Here is a 16,825-nt window from a genome sequence, read left to right on the forward strand (position 1 = left end):
ACTCGAACGCTGAAATGGGCGGGGAATGACATCCATTTGCGCTACCACGTCTCCCCCCCCCCCCGAAGGTTTCGGTCCCCGCATCGCATCGCATCGCGATGTTCACTAAAAGAAAATACACATAGCAAGATGGGACCATCCGACCATCGGTGTAGGCTGCAGCCTGGCCATTCGCGTCGTCCCTGGTACAAGGGGGCAAGAGGAGAGTAGACTGCCTGTGGCAGCGCGATGCAACACCACCTTAGTCGAACTAGCTAGGTGCAGGCGTCAGGAGACCCAGAGATTGGGGCCCGAGTCGTAAGCCGAGCGGTAGCTGGGACTGGGTTCACCCCCATCCCTGGAAATTCTCGCTGGTGATGCACGTTGAACGTCGGGGGGCAGGTACCTCAAGTATCCGAACTCAGGCAGGGGTAAAAGCCAAGCTAATTTGGGAGACGATTGATGGGGGACGAAAGAGGAATACGGCCGAAGCTTTGAATGGAGGGGCCCCTCTTCTCGGGTTATCCAAGTTCCTGGTCTGTTGTCAAACAAGGACAGGGCTCTTGTATCTTGAAAGTAACGTGGGCACGACACCACTATTTCACCTGTCAGCGTACCTAACTCAGTTAACAGGAGTTGCAGGCTACCTAGATGCAAGGGGTAGGGTGGCACTGCACATGCCCAAGGGACAGCCTGCGGGCAGTGTGGAAGCAGTGGGCAGTTCGCCATGAGCCAAGACTGCCCTCCCGTCCAATCGCAAACGACCCGATTCTCCGTATGCATGGCCAGGTGTGTGTGCTTCGAGTTGCTCATGACTCAACGTGCAATAAATTCCTTTCTGATGCAAGCAGTTCTCAATCAGGAAAGCCATCAAGAAGAAGCCTTCAACATGTTCGGCGCAGACAGGGGCGAGGCCTCGCCTGGATTCTGACCTGACTCCCGCGGTTCGTGGTTTTGTAACTTTTCTGGCAAGTAATCAGCGGGTGCGACCTGTAAGCTGTCGTCGGGCTGATATCTGACCAAATTAGGCGGCGAATGTGGGGGTGTCTTGCCGCATGAAGATTGTCTGAGGAAGGGCCATTGCGATCCTGACCACATGCGATGAGCTTCAGAGTGGTTAAAACATCCATCACAGCTTCTCGTCGACACTCAAGGTCATGAGAACATGCAAATCGAATTTCATTAAGGTACGTATCAAAGGGGGGTAATGGGTATGCTGTGCAACCTGATCGAACCATAGCGTGGATGCCCTGTCATCGTCGGCGCCCTTCATTGCATCAAGGAATCCCCCAAAACGAATGTAAGTGAGATAATTCGGTAGGTATAATCGGTAAACTAATGTACCACCCCGGTGGCCCAGCCCCTCGAACCTTCAAGTTCGAAGACGTTTTGGGTCTGCTGATCTCATGTAAGCCCTGATCGCTGAGACTGCAAATGAATAAGATATCTCACCATCAAAGAACCTGTTGTTCAGATGTCGAGGAAGTTTGGCGTGTCAAAGTGCTCAGGGACCCATGCACCTGCTCTCTTTACAGAGGCGCCGGTTTCCTTTGGCTCCAGGGACACGGCAATGGTGCGTGGGGGTGTCACGGTGTGGTAATCACCCGTGTTCGACCCAGCCTGGCCCTTGACTGTGCTAGAAGGCGATTCGGCACGGAATCCGCCCGCAGCCTGTTCCTTGCCGGACGTCATCTCGATATAGGGGGCGTTACAAAGTTGTAGTGAGTGAGTGTCAGTAAGATAGATGTGATTTCTCGAGAAATAGACGTCAAGAGGCTTAAGTTTGAGGATAGGGAGGGAAGCTGGTGGTGGATGGCATCGTGTCCAAAGGCATGCCATGAAGACCAGTCTTTATAGCTCTTCCCGCTTCATGACCTCTGTCTCTTTATTCCTCGTCAGCAACTATTGTCCTTTCTTTTTCAACAAGAAACGACGATATACAGAGACATGCCTTCGACCAAACCCCTGTCGCCGTGTTGTCAACTGCCTCTGGCCCCTGGGATTGCTGCCGGTGTGCCTGTCAGATGGGTCAGGAACAGGGGAAGGGGGCTCAGGCTTCGCCTCGAGGCTGCTCGTCCGAGTGGTTCTTTCTCACCCCTACTGCTGTGCTCGACTGCGTCTCGATGTGCTTGGAAGTCGCCAATACCCTGTCCTGGACCTTCCTGAACAGCGCTCCTGGTCATCTTTCCAGGTATTGGATGTACTTTTCACGGATCAATCCACCGCAATCTCCTGTCGCTTCGTTTTGCACACGACGCCCAGTTACTTCCAGGGATGTAGCACGCGCGGCCGACCCTCAATCCTCGCCCTCAGTCGTCTAGCTGGCCGGATCTCACCAATATCGAGCCGGCCGGATTGGATCCTGGTCTTGACCTAGAAAGAAAATGAGGCTGACAAGAACCTTGGTCCGGAAGCGACAAGCACAATAGCCTAGGATCCATGAGGATGGAAATGAAAGCAGTCAAAGAACAAGTCGTGGCGTCGAAACACGCTTCTCGCCTGCAGCGAGGGCAGTGTAGGGGTCTTAGTTAAGCCCGGGGAACGTTGCTGCATATTCCCCCCCCCCCTCTCCCCCGAAGCCCCTCGCAGCTGCCCGGAAGACCAGAGTGCATATCCCTGCCCTGGCTTATGTTAACAATGGTGCTGCAATACGGTAACGGGAGATCTATTAAGTGTCGGCTAACCTAGGTATCCTGGTTTGGGTGGGGTACGGTGTGTCCTCCCATTGCAAAGATAGAATTCATGCCCCAGCGGGGACCACACGATCGGTCAGGGGGGGCACGCTAAAGGCCTCTACCTGGTGAATCTTGAAACATTCACAACATCCGGACCACTTCTCCAGCCAGATACCTCAATTACCTAACTACGACAAGAATTATGTGGATGGCGTTGGCTCACATATCAAGGTCGCCCATTATACTGTACGTAGATACTCGGGACGTCAGGATAGCAACGTCAGCCTGTGCATGCATTATACCATAGTCGATCAGATCCGCGTTGTCGTGTAGTGTAGACGAAGAATTTTCATGCCAGGGAAATGAGATGCAGGATTCAGTGATGGCCGCGACACCACAAGACCTCACTAGGAACGACCACTTTGCCAAGAAACTGGCGACTTCCTGGGCGGGCACCCAGTGCCTTCTAATTTCCTCCGGCTCCTGCGAGGCGGTCAAGTCAGCGCATGATGTGACTCTTCATCCAATACTTCTGCAGGCTTTTCCAACCTGACACGACCTCTAGCTTCGCCCCGTAGACGCTGCGGCAGCGACTCGCCGCCGGGGAACGTGATTGAGTACCCGTCCCCAGACGCACGTCGCCCACCTTTGGGGTCGATCATGGGGCGTTCGGGAGGCCTGCAACGTGTGACACTATCACAAACCAGGTAGGCAATGGGCCTGACGAGCCCGGCAGTCTCCCTAGTGCCTGCGCCGACCACTACCGGAACAGGGTAGTACAATGCTCTGCACCCCCCTCAGCTGTAGCTCTAAGGCCATGTCCTTTCTTTTTCCCGATTGTCATGTCATTCCGTCCAGGCGGAGGGCTATCTCATCTCAGGTCTTCACTGGCAATATCCGCTGCAGAAGACGATGCCCTTCCAAGACTGCCAATGAATTCTCTCCACGTCTCAGCGTCCATTATTAGACTGCTTTCCGCATCCCTTGGCGCCGCTCGCTAGTCATCCGGGGGTACTGTGGCCGCTTGCCGGCATGGTTTTGCCACCCAGTTGTTCCCCCGTGCAAAGCAGAACCAATTTCACTGACCGCATCACCACGCCTACCTCAGCAGCGGAGGAGTGTCTTTATGCACTATGCCGCACCAAGCCGAAGCCAAGCTGAGTGTACGGAGACACATAACAAACTCATGGAGTCAGCCCCCTGGGCTAGTAACGACATTTTCTTTTATCAGACATGCAGCGATGACATCACTTCTTACTTCGTGATATGAAATGAAGCTTGACTTGAAACCAGCACACATGGTGTGGTTGACATGCTCAAATTACGCACAAAGTCATGATGCGCTCGAATACGAGGGTTTCATTGCAATTGTGTGCTTCAGAAGAATGGCGACGCTGCGTTGTGGTCAAAGCCCCGTGGCCGGCGTTCCTTGATCGATAAATCTCCTAAAACTTTCGCGAAATTTCATTGTCGACCCTGTCACCAAATACTGAACGTCAACCGAGGCTCCAAAATACCCTGCCCTCTGCAAAGTGAGCCAGCACTTTGTTGAGCGCATACGGGTCTCATGGCTACCAGTTTTGTTGTCGTTGAATAAGGAATCACGTGCCCAGACAAGGGGCCATGTACACCTCACGCTTTGACTCTACTCCCCGGACAATTGCTTACCCATGCGTGTCTGACAGATCCTTCTTCAGACGAACCATGAGCCACTACTGCCAGATGGTGCCGGGGTCTTGTGCAAGTCATTCAAGAACCCCAGATGTAGGGCTGAACCTTCCCGCCCACACTCGGTAAAAGCCATCCCATCAAGGAGGTGACCTGCTCCTGCACCTGATCTAAAGGGCGACGGAGCTTGGCGATGAGCTTGTGGTCGTAGCCTACAGAAGAGAGGTCCTCTCACTGCCGTCGGCAAGGGCGCAGGGCAATGGCTCCCGAGTCCGGCATTGCTGGGATTGAACCAGACGCTGGCGCCACATCACTTGCCAATGTACTAGTTTGATTGGGAGTGGGGGTTCTCCTTCCATAGAATAGTCGACGTTCGATATTGTTTTGTGAGCCCTACGATGCTCGCGAGCGGGTTCTGGGGGAGCTTTCGTCATGAGCTCCTTGCGGCTTTAGGTCGGAGCGAAGACTCATGAGAACAGCTTGTTGGGCTCCAATGCTGTCGATGCCTGAGCGCGCCTTCATGTTGTCGCGAGGGGATGTGGAGGGACAACGATGGCGAAAGTCGGAGGCAATTGAGACCCCCACTTCTTCCGGAGGGGCCTCGGCCCACTGAAGGATGCCTTTTAAGACAGCCAATTGTAGAGAGCAAGGAGAAAGAACAGACTTGCCACAGCGTCAGTTTTCAGCCGGGCACTGCTAGAGAAACAGGAAAGCTGGCGAATCGGGGCGACGAACAGCCATACAGGCTGTTGTCAGAGCCTCTAGTGGCACGCGACAAGGGGGGCGGGGGGCGACAAGCCCTGTATTGCCACGATAGATCACTTCGTTGGTCTTCTTTAAACGACGGAATGGAATCAATTGTTGTCGGATAGGCTGTCGTTGTTCGCGCACAATCCACAGAAAGTGCAACCTCGAAGCCGAAGATCCTCATGGTGTTGTAGGATTGGCTCGCAGGAGCAGTCAGGTTCAGCTGCTGAGCGCGGTCGGCGTTTGTCGCGGGTGTTTCGATTGGGGCGTTCTCTGCTGGCTAGATGTCAGCACCCAGGAAAAGAAAGGAGAGTGCTCATCAGAGGTCGATATATAATCATGGCACATTTCCAGGGTCTCGTTTGCCATATCGACGACCGTTGTCGGTCAGTTTTCAAGAGATGCTCGAGATGTTGAATCCATGGTGCACGCGCCGCGCCCTGGCTACAATTGCGTCGCCTGTAGTTGACACTCGACGTTCTCGTTGTCGATGCTTGCCCACGGTAATGACCGCCCTGACTTGGGGAGCACCTGGAATTTACGCACCGTATTCAGAGACTCGTATGCATGCAATTGCACCCGTCTTTGCTTGTTCCAAGTCTGTTGCTGCCTCCGATGGTATCTGGTTGTTGGATGGCGTCCGACGTAGATGAAGCTCGTCGGAAAGGAGCAGGTATAGGTCGGCACCTTCTTAAGTCTTTGGTCGAGCAATAACTTACCATGGGTGTTGTTGGGCTTGTAGGTTAAAACCACGTGCAATAGGCGTGAGGTTCTAGCCACCTAGTTCCTCAAAAGCCACTACCTCACACTTTGGACCTTGTTCTATGCTGCCATGTCGATGGCTTGAGTCCGAGGATGCCTGTTGCAGAAGGCTGATGGTTTCGAGCACGATTGAGCAGATGGATGGAAGGTTGAAGGCGCTGGCGGCTGCTTTCATCAGTTGGAGGCCTGTAGCGCCCTGCTTGCATGCTAGGCTCCACCCAGATGCGTCGCGAGATGGGTAACACGTTTCTCCCTTCTCCAAGAATCACTGGAGTTGTACGAGGCGTGTCGGGTTCGTGCGATGGCGAAGTAGGCACCCGTTGGCCCAGTCTTCTGGGAAGGGGCACACGTCCGAGTCGATCGAGGCATCGTCGTACTGCTCGCAACCGTCAGTCGTTGCGTTCTGAACACTCCTGGGCAAAGGCTTGACGCAGTACAAACAGGAAGAGGCTTGACACCCTCGCGACAGATGTTCCTCACCTTTCGACAAGCGGGCGTCGCTGTTAGATCGGTCTAGTTTGACGCTACGAGACGACGAGAAAGACTTCTTTCAACGTCAAGGCAGCCGCCACTGTTCGCACGCAGGAAACGAAGAGTACGAGATTTGTGCAAGAGAGGAGGTGGACAACATCGACCTTCTGGCAATAAAACGACTGGATCCAGTCTGGCACACATTGATTTGGGCAAGTCAGGTCAAAGGGGGAAAAGGCTGGCCGGTTCAGCGGCTGGTCGGGGCGTTGATGGCCACACCACGCAAGGCAGACAGCCTGAACAGTTTTGGTTGGCGGCTCTCTTCTGCCTTTGGTAAGGTGACGGTGAACACGTCAGGAATTTTTTTTCCATTGGTTTCTCTCGCCCTCTTTCTCTCTGCATCCAAGCGGCCTCTCAGTGTCCTGAGCCTGGTCCGACAGCCCCCAACCTTCTCAACAGGTCCGTCGACACGGATGCGAAAGCTCAAGCTGTGAAGATTTGTCTCTTTTCTTTTCCCTCCCTCCTTTCAGCCGTTGAACAGCATGCCGAGTCACAAGGCCGATCATCTCCCCTTGGTCAATCTGAAGTCACTTGCGGTGCAGGACATCTCAGCGCCTAGGGTCCCTTGGCAACCCACCGCAGGTACTCCAACGTCACTGAAAACGGAACGCCCCACGAGCGCTTCAAGCAATGGGGGGCCGGCAAGTCGCAAGGGCTAACCCCTTTCTGCAAGGCAGGTCAGGAAGACCAAGATGCACATGAGGTGATGGCCGCAGCCCGCGAGGCCTTCTCCTGGCCATTGCCCACATTTTTGTTGGGCTTCTTTCGCGACCCAGCGTGACAACAATCCAGTTTCCGTGTTCAGTACAGGCCTCTGACGCCTCGCCCCCTTTTTTTGACGTGCATTTCGTTCGACGAATAGGCTGCCACATTACGCACTGCAGAGAATAGGGTCAAAAGTACATCTCTAGCGAACGAAAGCACCCGCAGACGTCGAATGCTCCTCGAGCTCAGAATGTGCAGTAAATATCATCGACTCTCTGTATGTTGCTGGGTGTCTATACACTTATCTCTTCTTTTGGAGCGTATGTCACGCCCCCACAAGCCTGTCAGGGACGGAAGCAACTCAAGTCTGGGTCTCACAGGACCGCAATCGTCACGACGTACATGGTACCAGCCCTTGCCGCCCGATGTCATCTCTTTCTAGCAGCCCTGATCAACCGGCCTAAAAGTTGGCGTGTATTGTACCCTAGTCACCTTAACATTCATGACCAGGACTAGGGTCCTCGAAATCCTCGAAAAGGTTTGTGCTCTGACAGCTGAGGTACGTCTCTTTGTTTCGCCGTCAGGGTATTATGAAAGCTGGGTTAGATTGCCCGCCCCCCTATAATTCCCCTAACTTCCTTGCACGGCGTCCGCGACACCGGCGTGCTCACCGCTCATAATACACTCTCTGTAGTCGGGCGAGGAAGCGGGTCTTTGACCGGCTGGCGCTGTAGAACAGAAGTAGCAACCTCGATGTGACCCCTCCCTCCCTGCTCGAACCCTGCACTCATCCGAGTCCATAGTCTCCCGTCACAACAGCCAGATCCAAGCGGCCGTAACCAGGGCATTCGAGCCAGGCACTTGAGACTTTCTTGGTGAGAAGAGAGGCTGTCAGGCAATAGCCATCCCGGCCTGCTTTGTTGGTTGAGACAGACGCCGCAGGAGCACCCCTCGAACCCAGCAACATCCCCACGCCCCTCGAAATCAGAAATCACCTCCATTCTCTCAGCACGCCATGCGCTTTCCTTGACGACTACAAAGAATTCATGCGAGAGACGGGAAACAAGAAAAGGCATAAGGTTCCTTCAGAAGTTGAACGTGTGGAACCGGGGGGGGGGCTCGCCGCCAGGTTCGAAAGGGACAACGACCCTGTCGCTGCTCAGCCTTGGCTGTACTAATTTGTAGTACGTTCATGTGTTGTGCTATATGCGCGCTAACATTTGCGTTGGCCGAAGCGAAGCCTTTTGTCCATTTGTGTACCCCAATCCACTCCTCTATGAGGCAAGTACGAAACAGCCCAACGTAGAGATTCTTCCGCGCTCAAGATCATGCGGCAAAACAGGGTGACAAACAGGGTACTGGTCATTAACTCTTGCTAGCCTATTCTGCGGCAGTCCTCAGGGCATTCCAACACGTCTTGCCGTCGCCGTGCCATCCACCATGCAGCGGCACACTTGTCAGTATCAGAGCGAGAGCCAATAGCTTTCTCAGACTACACCGATTGGCAAAGAGTCAGCAGGAGACCGGCAAGAAGGGAGCTGAGAAGGGAGCCCTACGATCCCGGTGCCCCGGTCTGGTTGCCTTGTTCCTGCGTGGTGGGCGAGCCGCGAACCGTCGGGCTCTCCTAGGCTTCCTTGTCGTCCGCTGCACCCTTGCCAACGGCGGGAACAGGGGGTGGATCCACCCCTTCCTCTTCCTCCTCCTCGAGGATGGGCATGAGCTGATGGGCGATTTGACCTGAGGCTCCGGTGCCTGCGTGTTGGCGAGAGGACGACCATGGAGTACCAGGCCGGGTGGGGGGGCTGCCCTTGCGCAGGCCATCTTCGTCCGAGCCAGGGCAGCACGCGTCTCCGTCATAGTTCAATGTTGTGTAATCGATAGCTCCGTGCACATCATTGATAGGTATGGTCGCGATGGTGCCGTCTGCAGCCCAGCCCTGGCCGCTAGGGTCAGAGGGCCCGTTTGGCCCCATTGTCCCGCTCTCAGCCCTTTGAATCCCGCTGCCAGCCCTTTGGGTCCCGCTGTGGGAGGGTTTCGCTGGCGATGATGTTTGTTGACCGGAAGAATCCCGCATGGCTGAGGATTGCTGCGCTCGAAGTAATGGGTATGGGGAGGGCAGAGACAAGTAGGATGGGAGTTTCTGGAGTTGTCAAGGGGGAGCACAATGCCGAAACTCATTGTCCATCTCATGTCATCTGGAGTGAGGGTGCACCTCGGATTTTATGTTTCCTTATTGTTCTTCGTCAAGTTCACCGACTTCAGCTGTCCCCGTTGTGTTTTCTCCTTTCTCATCGTAGGCACAACGCCCACCAGACACGCCGTGGGCCTTTTCTGTGCGCTCCGCAAGACTGGCGAGCGCAGCGACCGGGGATAGAGGACACTAACGCCTCCCGTCCCGCCATGGACCTGGTCGTTCTCGCAACAAGAGTGTTCTGACCATCATCTGGGCAGGATGGGCGGCAGAGACGGATCAGACCAGGGCATGTCGATCACGCCAGGACCGCCCGGGCAGGCACTGGTTGCCTCCGCAAGAAGGTAAAGACAGAATGGGTTATGATGATCAGAACTCATGAAAGCTGGCTAGCTTGAGATGTGACCAGGAATGCGCCCGTGTACGAGTCCAGATACAAGCCGGGGTGGACGGGTCAAGCGGGTTCGAGGCCCATGTGCTGCGATCTGCCACAATACCCTGTACCACCGTCGACGCCACCAGAGACGAAAGTTTTACCAGGGACTTACTATCACAGGGGGGCACTCCTGTTTCCAGCCGGAACCCTGGGTTGGTAGCATTTGGGGATCGGCCGTCGTGTTTTGTTGGCACTCAAACGTGCGGACGGCAGAGATTCATCCCAATAGTGTCATGCACGATTGTGTGCGCAGGATGGATTGGACGGACGTGCGCGGAGCTGGCGACGAGTGACGTCGAGCTTCGAAAATATGAGTCAATATCTCTAATCTGGGGGATTTAATTTGTATTGGCAATGTGGGCAGGAGGCGCCACCGAGGACGAAAGCTGCCATCGATCGCTTGGGTGTTCGATGACTGAGGCCGTCAGGTTTCAGACGCCGGCAAACCGGTGAGAATCCGCGGGCACGACTGCAGCTGTAGTGCTCTGCTCTGCGTTCGCGTGTTTTCTTCAGCGATTCCTGGGCACGATGGCGTTCGAAGTACGGCATCGATCCTGACTCGATCTCATTGCTTCATTCTTCCACTGTTAGGGATACAACGAGCTGCCATCTTCCTTGAGCGTTCGTCTCTCAAACCGGGATCACGTCTCCTCGTTTGTCCGGAGAGCGCGCTCTGGCTTGTATACGAGATGACCCTTGCCCTGTATAAAGAGCCATTGTCTCTCCTAACCCGATGAGATGGGTGTGTGGGGTGTGGCTACGGGAGGCAGGTTGATGGCCAGGACTTCAATTCTACATGCGTGTTGGGTGAAGCACAACTCGTGCGCTACTTCACTCCATTTGCGAGCCCCTCCTCGGTTTGCCGCTCATCCTTGAAGTCTCAAACTACTGTAGAAGGTGGCGCGGCTACCTCATCAGGCGCGTTAGGAGGAGGGCCCTGCCTTGGGAGGCAACTGGGAACCATGCTTCCGCTCAACAAGGCTATGTACAGCCTCTGTAAAAGGAAGGTCTCACACTGGAGGTCAGTGTGTCTCAGGCATCACGCAGCAAGGGGTGCCATTGAGCGAAGAGAAGGGTCAGAGGGCTGAGGAAGGAAACCGGCTCATTGGAGATCGGCGCCATCAAGACCTTGCAGTCTCCTCTGCGGGCTCAAGCTACCCTAGCCAGGGAGGGGTGCACTCGGCCGTTGGTGCCCTTCTTGACAGCAGCCATTGTACACGTCCAACCGAAAAGCACAGACAGCGTGCCGACTTGTGCGCTGCTCGGTGACCTGTTTGGTTGCGTTGGCAGTTCGAATGTGGTGCAGAACATGGGTCTGTATGGTGTTGCAGTAGCGAGCAGCGGAAGGGGCTCAACAACTACGAGGGGTCGCCGTGTTGCACTGTGCCGAGCCGCTTGAGAAGACCTGGTTGAGGAGCACAGACAACGTCAACCCTGCCTTGGCGGCTGTTTGGGGGCATGGCTTTTTGTTTCTCTCGGTAGGCGTTCGGGAGGGTGATCCACCACACGCGTCCGTGTCCTAAGATTGCTCCCCAAAAAGCACGTCACGTCTTGACGGGGAGGCGGGGGGACGGAGACGTGCCAGCCTCATCGCACGACTGACCCTGGCGCCCTACGGCACCTAGTCATTGCCTTGATTGCTGGGGTGACATCGGCTCACGGCGGGCGTCTTTCGTGCCCTGTCACTCACATGCATGCCTGCCTGCCTGCCAAAAGGAAATGGCGTCTATAGACTCAAGTAAAATTTCCATCTAGATCGATCAAGTTCTGTGCGGTCCGTCTAAGGGTATCATCATCATACCGCACCGTGGCTATTGTACACCGACAAGCAGGCCTGTCTAGCTCGCCGCCAAGATCTCCGCCGCATCCGGCGCGGAGCTGTGGTCTCGCTTGCCATCTGACGCCCGCAGCACCTCAGCCTGCCTCTTCAGCCGCTCGGCCTCCCTCTTGTTCTCGTGGCTCACATAGGTGCCATACCGCAGCGTGCCCAGCGTCAGCACGGCCATGAAGAGGATACCCAGGACCGATCGCCGGATGAGCACCCAGCGCAGGCCTTCGATCTCCGACTTGGCGTCGCTGCTCAACGAGATGCTGATCTTGTAGTTGATCTGCTGAATCTGCAGGCCTGTGTCAGTGTCCGACAGAGTGTTCTCTGCTGCACAGAGAGAGGGGGAGGGGGGCCGCGGTACGTACAATGCTGTCGACGCCCTTCTGCTCCTCGCTCACGGCAATCTTGCGGTCGTTGAACATGCCGCGCACATTGTCGTTCAGCGTGAGGACCTCCTGGCTCAGCGACTGCGTCAGGATGTCCACCTCGTGCTGCAGCAGGGTCCGCTGCTGCCTCATCTCCTCGTCGGCGATGCGCTGGTTGTTCTTGACCTCGGTGCTGAGCTCCGAGCACGCGGCGCGGAACAAATACGTCTCCTATCGAACTGTGTCAGCACAGGTCCAGCCCTGCTCTCGCGCGGCGCCGACGAATGCGCGGCGCCCCCCTCCCAGAGGCAGCCACGTCCACTCACGTTCTCGACGTCGCTCTTGCTGACGAGGCTGTCCTGCGCCACGTCCAGGTTCTGCGCCAGGATCCGCAGCACGGCCTTCATCACCGACGTGGCCTGCACCTCAGAGTACCCGCCAGCCTGGAGCTGCCGCACGAGCGAGTAGCTGTCAAAGTGGTGGACGTAGGGCGGCGGCGACAGGTGAGGGTGCTGCCGCGCGCCGCCCTCCTCGGTGCCGGGGTCGGGCATCTGCAGCATAGCCTCCAGCGGTCCGCTCTTCTTCGCATCCTGGCGCGCCTCCTCGCGGGAGTCGGACGCGGCCGCATCCTTGCCTTCGACGTCGGACTCGGCGTTGGTGTCGGCGGGGGCCTTTGCTGTTGGAGGTGGCGGCTGTGCCTCGGCGGCTGGCTCGGTGATCGTCGTGGTGGTGGTGGCGGCGGCGGCGGCGGCGGCGTTGGCGAGCTCCGAGTCCTTGGCGAGCGCTTCGGGGCTCGGAGGCGCGAGGGGAGGCCTCATCTCGTCATCTTCGGCCGGTGCGGGCAGAGGCTCGACGGCCTTGCCGTGGCGGCGGGCGACGGGGGCGCGCGGTCCGAAGGCTGTCGAGAAGACGGCGCGCTGGCGTTTGGGGTCGGCGTAGCGCTTGCGGCATGTCCTTGTGGCCTGGGCGACGCCGGTGCCGACCCGTAGAGGACGGAACAGAGGCGGGTAGAGAAAGGTCAGGCGCGCTGTCGACATGGTTGTGTTGTGTGCAGGTGTTCGAAAAGGAATGGCTGAGCCATGCCTTGACCATGACGTTGGACAAACATGGATCGAGACTCGGCACTTGCCTCTGGTTGGGTCGGTCCGATGACCGCTAAGGCGGAGCGGAATCAATCACGTGGCAGCGGGAGCGGGTCAACCAGCATGGTAATCAACATGACACTCTCTTTTGAGGGCTCTGAAGATCTTTCGAAGAACTTTTCGAAGAATTTTTTGATCAGAAGAATTAGCAGCATCATTGTCAACCGGCAATGCCCTTGCGACATGTCCCGCCATAGGCAGCCCCAATGGTCTGTGGGGGGCGAACCCGATGTTCCCATGATGCTGCTTCCGGCGCCCCCCCCCCCCCCCCCAATCCCTCCCCACTGTCTCCAGCACAGCAGTTTTGTGCTGGCCCCTCACATCCGCTACTACGCGACTACAGGAATGGAGAGAGAGTGTAGGGTCTGGCCCGCATCTGCTACACGACTACCGAGATGCAGAGCGTATAGTCTGGTCCGGGTCCTCCTCGGAGGTCTCATCTTCAGGACGCGACCAAGATGAGCCCGACACATTGAGGGTCTCGTCGTTCTTCGGCGACTTCTAGCTGCCAACGTTCCCGACAAGGTCTGCAGTCTTTGTGGTCGCTCGGCCATTCAAAGAGCTCGGCGTCTCAATGTTGTTGAAGTCCCTCTGCCGACAGTAGTTCTTCGCGTTCTCGCCCCCGAAATTTTCTTCGAGCCAAGCAGTGAACTTTTGCTCGTCCTTGAAGTAGTCCTCTATTGAAGTAGTCTAGAGGAATTCATCCCTCGAATTGGTCGATTTCGTCGACTGCGTACCAGTCGATGGGTGAGACGGGGTGTGGCAGTAGTTCGACCACAGGTGTGTAGTTGACTTCCTTGCACCCAACGGTGGCAAGCTTCCAACCTCCAATGACGACGACGCGGGGTTTCGATACTGCATTGACGACCTTGGCTGGCGCTGGGGAAGAGATCATGACGCGCTCGGGCATGATGTTACCGTAAACGACTCCAGTGTGTCGCATTTTTTTTGACTCCATGTCAAAAAGTTCTTTCATGACTAGCATGCGCTGGGTATCGTTTCCCGCATGAGGGTCTGGGACAAGCGCAGGGATGCGGTTGTACGGCAGGGTACACAATGCGCCCATCGTCGAGCCGTCAATGTACCCCAGGAGAATGAGGCACATGGGTCTATACTTGCCCGCGATGTGGCTGCGCATGGGCATCGTGAAGGCGCCGTAGCTCTTTGGTGCGAATTGGCCGTCCGTCCCTATCGTCTTGAAGTGCTGGTAGACGGCGGCCTCCCTGCTGAGATCAATGTGCGCCTGCGTGACAACATCGCTGGCATACGGGAGAGCGCAGCCCAGGAAAGGGTAGCAGAGCGGGTCGTAGATCTTGGCAACAACGCGAGCTGGGATGCCTTTGTTCATCTGGCCCAGATTGAGTTGACAAACGACAGTCTGTGAGAACCTCTCCTTGGTGGTCTTGATGGTCTTCTCGATGGTCAGGCCGATGTGCTGAGAAGACTTGGTACGATCATCCGTTGGCCATGAGGCACCACGGGGAAGACACTCGGCGACCAGCTGAACTTCTTGTCTTGTGCTGCTTGATCACGGCATCGCCATCGAAAGTCGAAGAGGATCAGACGGGCGATAGTAGGAAGGACCATCGAATGGTTCAGGCGCCTCGTGGGGAGTGATCGTCAACTTGCGGCCTTGGTGCTAGGGGAAGTCTTGAGCGTGGTAGGTGGCCAAAGGAGGCATCCACGGATGGTTGGCCATGACCATGTCGCTAGAGCAGGAGGTAAGTCAGCGAGAACCGGGTCAGGGGGTATCGTATGGAAGGCGTGACCTGACAAGTCTTGCGTTCGTGTGGCTAGGGTCTTGGGAGGTGCTGAAGTAGGCAGGGAAAGGCTGGAAGAGGTGATGAAGAGGACGACCCTGCTGGCAAAAGTTCAAGTTGTCAGCAGAAGAAAAATGTCAGCAAAAAAGAAAAATGAATTGCTGTCAGACAGTGAATGCCGAGAAGGCAGCGTGGGAAAGTATTGTTTCTTGTAGAGGGGAAGGCGCATTCATTATCGAAAGGCGTGCAGACGACAATTGTATATCTGGCGTGCGGGGCGCCCCAGGTATTCAGATACCTGGATGAATGTCTTGGGTTGCTCATTGTGTCACGGGGAAGGATGAGTAAATTGAAGCCTCCCAAGTTGCCCGCCGCTCGCCGTCGTTTCTCAACATGTGCAAATCATGTCAGTAGAGTTCCGTTCATCTAAGTATCTATGTTTGAAGGCCCTGATATCTTGCACTCTATGAATGACGTGCCGTATCTACAGTGTTCCTGTCTTGAGATCTGTTCAACTCAGTGGCAATCAGTCGCGGAAGCAAAGTAAGGCAGACCATACAGCGCTCCATAAACGTAGGCAGGGAAACGAGAGACTGTCACCGGAGTTTTTTGATTCACTGCCTTTCCATTCACTGTACGTACCTACTGCCTTCCGTCATACGATGGTTGGCAGCCTGCAATGGCCGGTGTATGACCATTCTCGAGGAGTTTTCAGCACCTCCATTCACAACCTGCCCCTTTTCGTGTTTTTTTGTTGGGTTGAACAAACAGAGAATGCTCGGACACCCTGACTAGGATAGCTAGCTGCCTTTCCAAGATGCCAGGTTTTCGCGGCTTCGAGCTTCCACGCCTTCCCCCCCATGCTTCTTCTACCAGAACAACGAGCTTCCCAAGAACGTCCCGTTTCCACATCCTACGCGAACTTCCGGTACCTGCTCGATATATATTCTGCTCACTATGACTCCTGCTTATGAAAGTCTGGCTCGTCTTCAAGCAAACAACGTGAGTATCATCTTTGACGTCAGCCTTTCTCTTGTCGCAATCCTCCATTTCATTGAAAGCCGATGAAGAGAAAACCGAATCAAGCCTACCAACACCACAATGGCCTTTTTGCCCCCCGTCACAATCCTCAGCCTCGTCCATGATCGGATTCGCCCCGAGAAACTCTTCAACGAAGACACCGACGATCCGCCCCTACATAGCGCTCCCCAGAGCAGTACCAGTTGGTCCGCCGAGCTAATGAAGCCTGTCGTTGTGGCTTTGGAGCGGCCGGTCGAAAACTACCTCCGCATCTACGCCAGCTTTTATAACGTCACCCAGCAGCGGGCCCCTTCGGGCGAGCTCGCGAACAACGCTCGATAGGTCTGGACCCGCCTGAGCACCGAACATCATCTCCTGACTGATCACTCCGCATCGATCATCAGCGAACACGATGTCGTCCGAGAGTCTGCCAAGCATATGCTGCACCCGGTGCATCAGGTCATGGTGCTGTTCGGCGCAGTGAAGAGTGCGGGGCGCCATGACGGTGTTCATTTCGAGGTCCGCACCATCGGCGAAAGCGAAGTCACTTCCATGGATGGAGTCACGGCCAACGGCGCGCCTGCCATGCTGGAAGGCCGCCCGGACATGCTGTTGGTACGTTGCGCGACCGGGCAGCAGCCCGTCAACTCTGGTGGCCGCCGCGGGCCTGCCGAGAAGATCCCTATTGACGACCGGCCGTGATTACAGGACAACGATAGGAGCTATTCGGGAGTGCAGTTGACGCTGCAGGCTCTGCTGGGCTTCTTCTTCGAAGCCATGGAAGATTACCCCCCCCCCCGCGACAGCAAGCCGGATGGAACTCTTGGTGTTTGATACCAGGAAACAACCAGGACTGCTGCAGGTCGACGATACCATCGGAGGGCGCCGGGGGACATGGACTGCCGGGTGGTGTGGGCTACTGGAGGCGCGCCGGAAAACGGAAAGCATGGTTGTCATCGGGAGTGCAAGTGAACAGCACGGGCGATGGCCTATGTTGCCATGTGGAATCCACCCCA

General features: G+C 56.0%; 5 protein-coding genes across 5 annotated transcripts; 2 read left to right on the forward strand and 3 right to left on the reverse strand.

Moving 5' to 3' along the window:
* Positions 1–706: 706 nt before the first annotated feature.
* Positions 707–3,267, forward strand: VDBG_06841 (predicted protein; the record flags this gene model as incomplete). The annotated part of the gene is made up of 8 exons (XM_003003233.1): positions 707–768; positions 1,115–1,166; positions 1,220–1,279; positions 1,454–1,552; positions 1,923–2,170; positions 2,822–2,900; positions 3,013–3,147; positions 3,220–3,267. The coding sequence occupies 8 exons, from the start codon at positions 707–709 to the stop codon at positions 3,265–3,267; spliced, it is 783 nt and encodes a 260-aa protein (XP_003003279.1).
* Positions 3,268–8,691: 5,424 nt separating this feature from the next.
* Positions 8,692–9,141, reverse strand: VDBG_06842 (predicted protein; the record flags this gene model as incomplete). The annotated part of the gene is made up of 1 exon (XM_003003234.1): positions 8,692–9,141. One exon carries the CDS (start codon positions 9,139–9,141, stop codon positions 8,692–8,694), a length of 450 nt encoding a protein of 149 aa, XP_003003280.1.
* Positions 9,142–11,532: 2,391 nt separating this feature from the next.
* On the reverse strand, positions 11,533–12,924 carry VDBG_06843 (conserved hypothetical protein; the record flags this gene model as incomplete). The annotated part of the gene is made up of 3 exons (XM_003003235.1): positions 11,533–11,811; positions 11,888–12,118; positions 12,214–12,924. The coding sequence occupies 3 exons, from the start codon at positions 12,922–12,924 to the stop codon at positions 11,533–11,535; spliced, it is 1,221 nt and encodes a 406-aa protein (XP_003003281.1).
* An 805-nt stretch (positions 12,925–13,729) lies between these two features.
* VDBG_06844 (predicted protein) lies at positions 13,730–15,113 on the reverse strand (the record flags this gene model as incomplete). Its single annotated transcript, XM_003003236.1, has 2 exons — positions 13,730–14,552; positions 15,088–15,113. The coding sequence occupies 2 exons, from the start codon at positions 15,111–15,113 to the stop codon at positions 13,730–13,732; spliced, it is 849 nt and encodes a 282-aa protein (XP_003003282.1).
* Positions 15,114–15,890: 777 nt separating this feature from the next.
* On the forward strand, positions 15,891–16,781 carry VDBG_06845 (predicted protein; the record flags this gene model as incomplete). The annotated part of the gene is made up of 3 exons (XM_003003237.1): positions 15,891–16,100; positions 16,152–16,424; positions 16,650–16,781. The coding sequence occupies 3 exons, from the start codon at positions 15,891–15,893 to the stop codon at positions 16,779–16,781; spliced, it is 615 nt and encodes a 204-aa protein (XP_003003283.1).
* Between the last annotated feature and the right edge of the window lie 44 nt (positions 16,782–16,825).

Source organism: Verticillium alfalfae, genomic scaffold, assembly GCF_000150825.1.
Source record: "Verticillium alfalfae VaMs.102 supercont1.8 genomic scaffold, whole genome shotgun sequence".
Classification (NCBI taxonomy): Eukaryota; Fungi; Ascomycota; class Sordariomycetes; order Glomerellales; family Plectosphaerellaceae; genus Verticillium; species Verticillium alfalfae.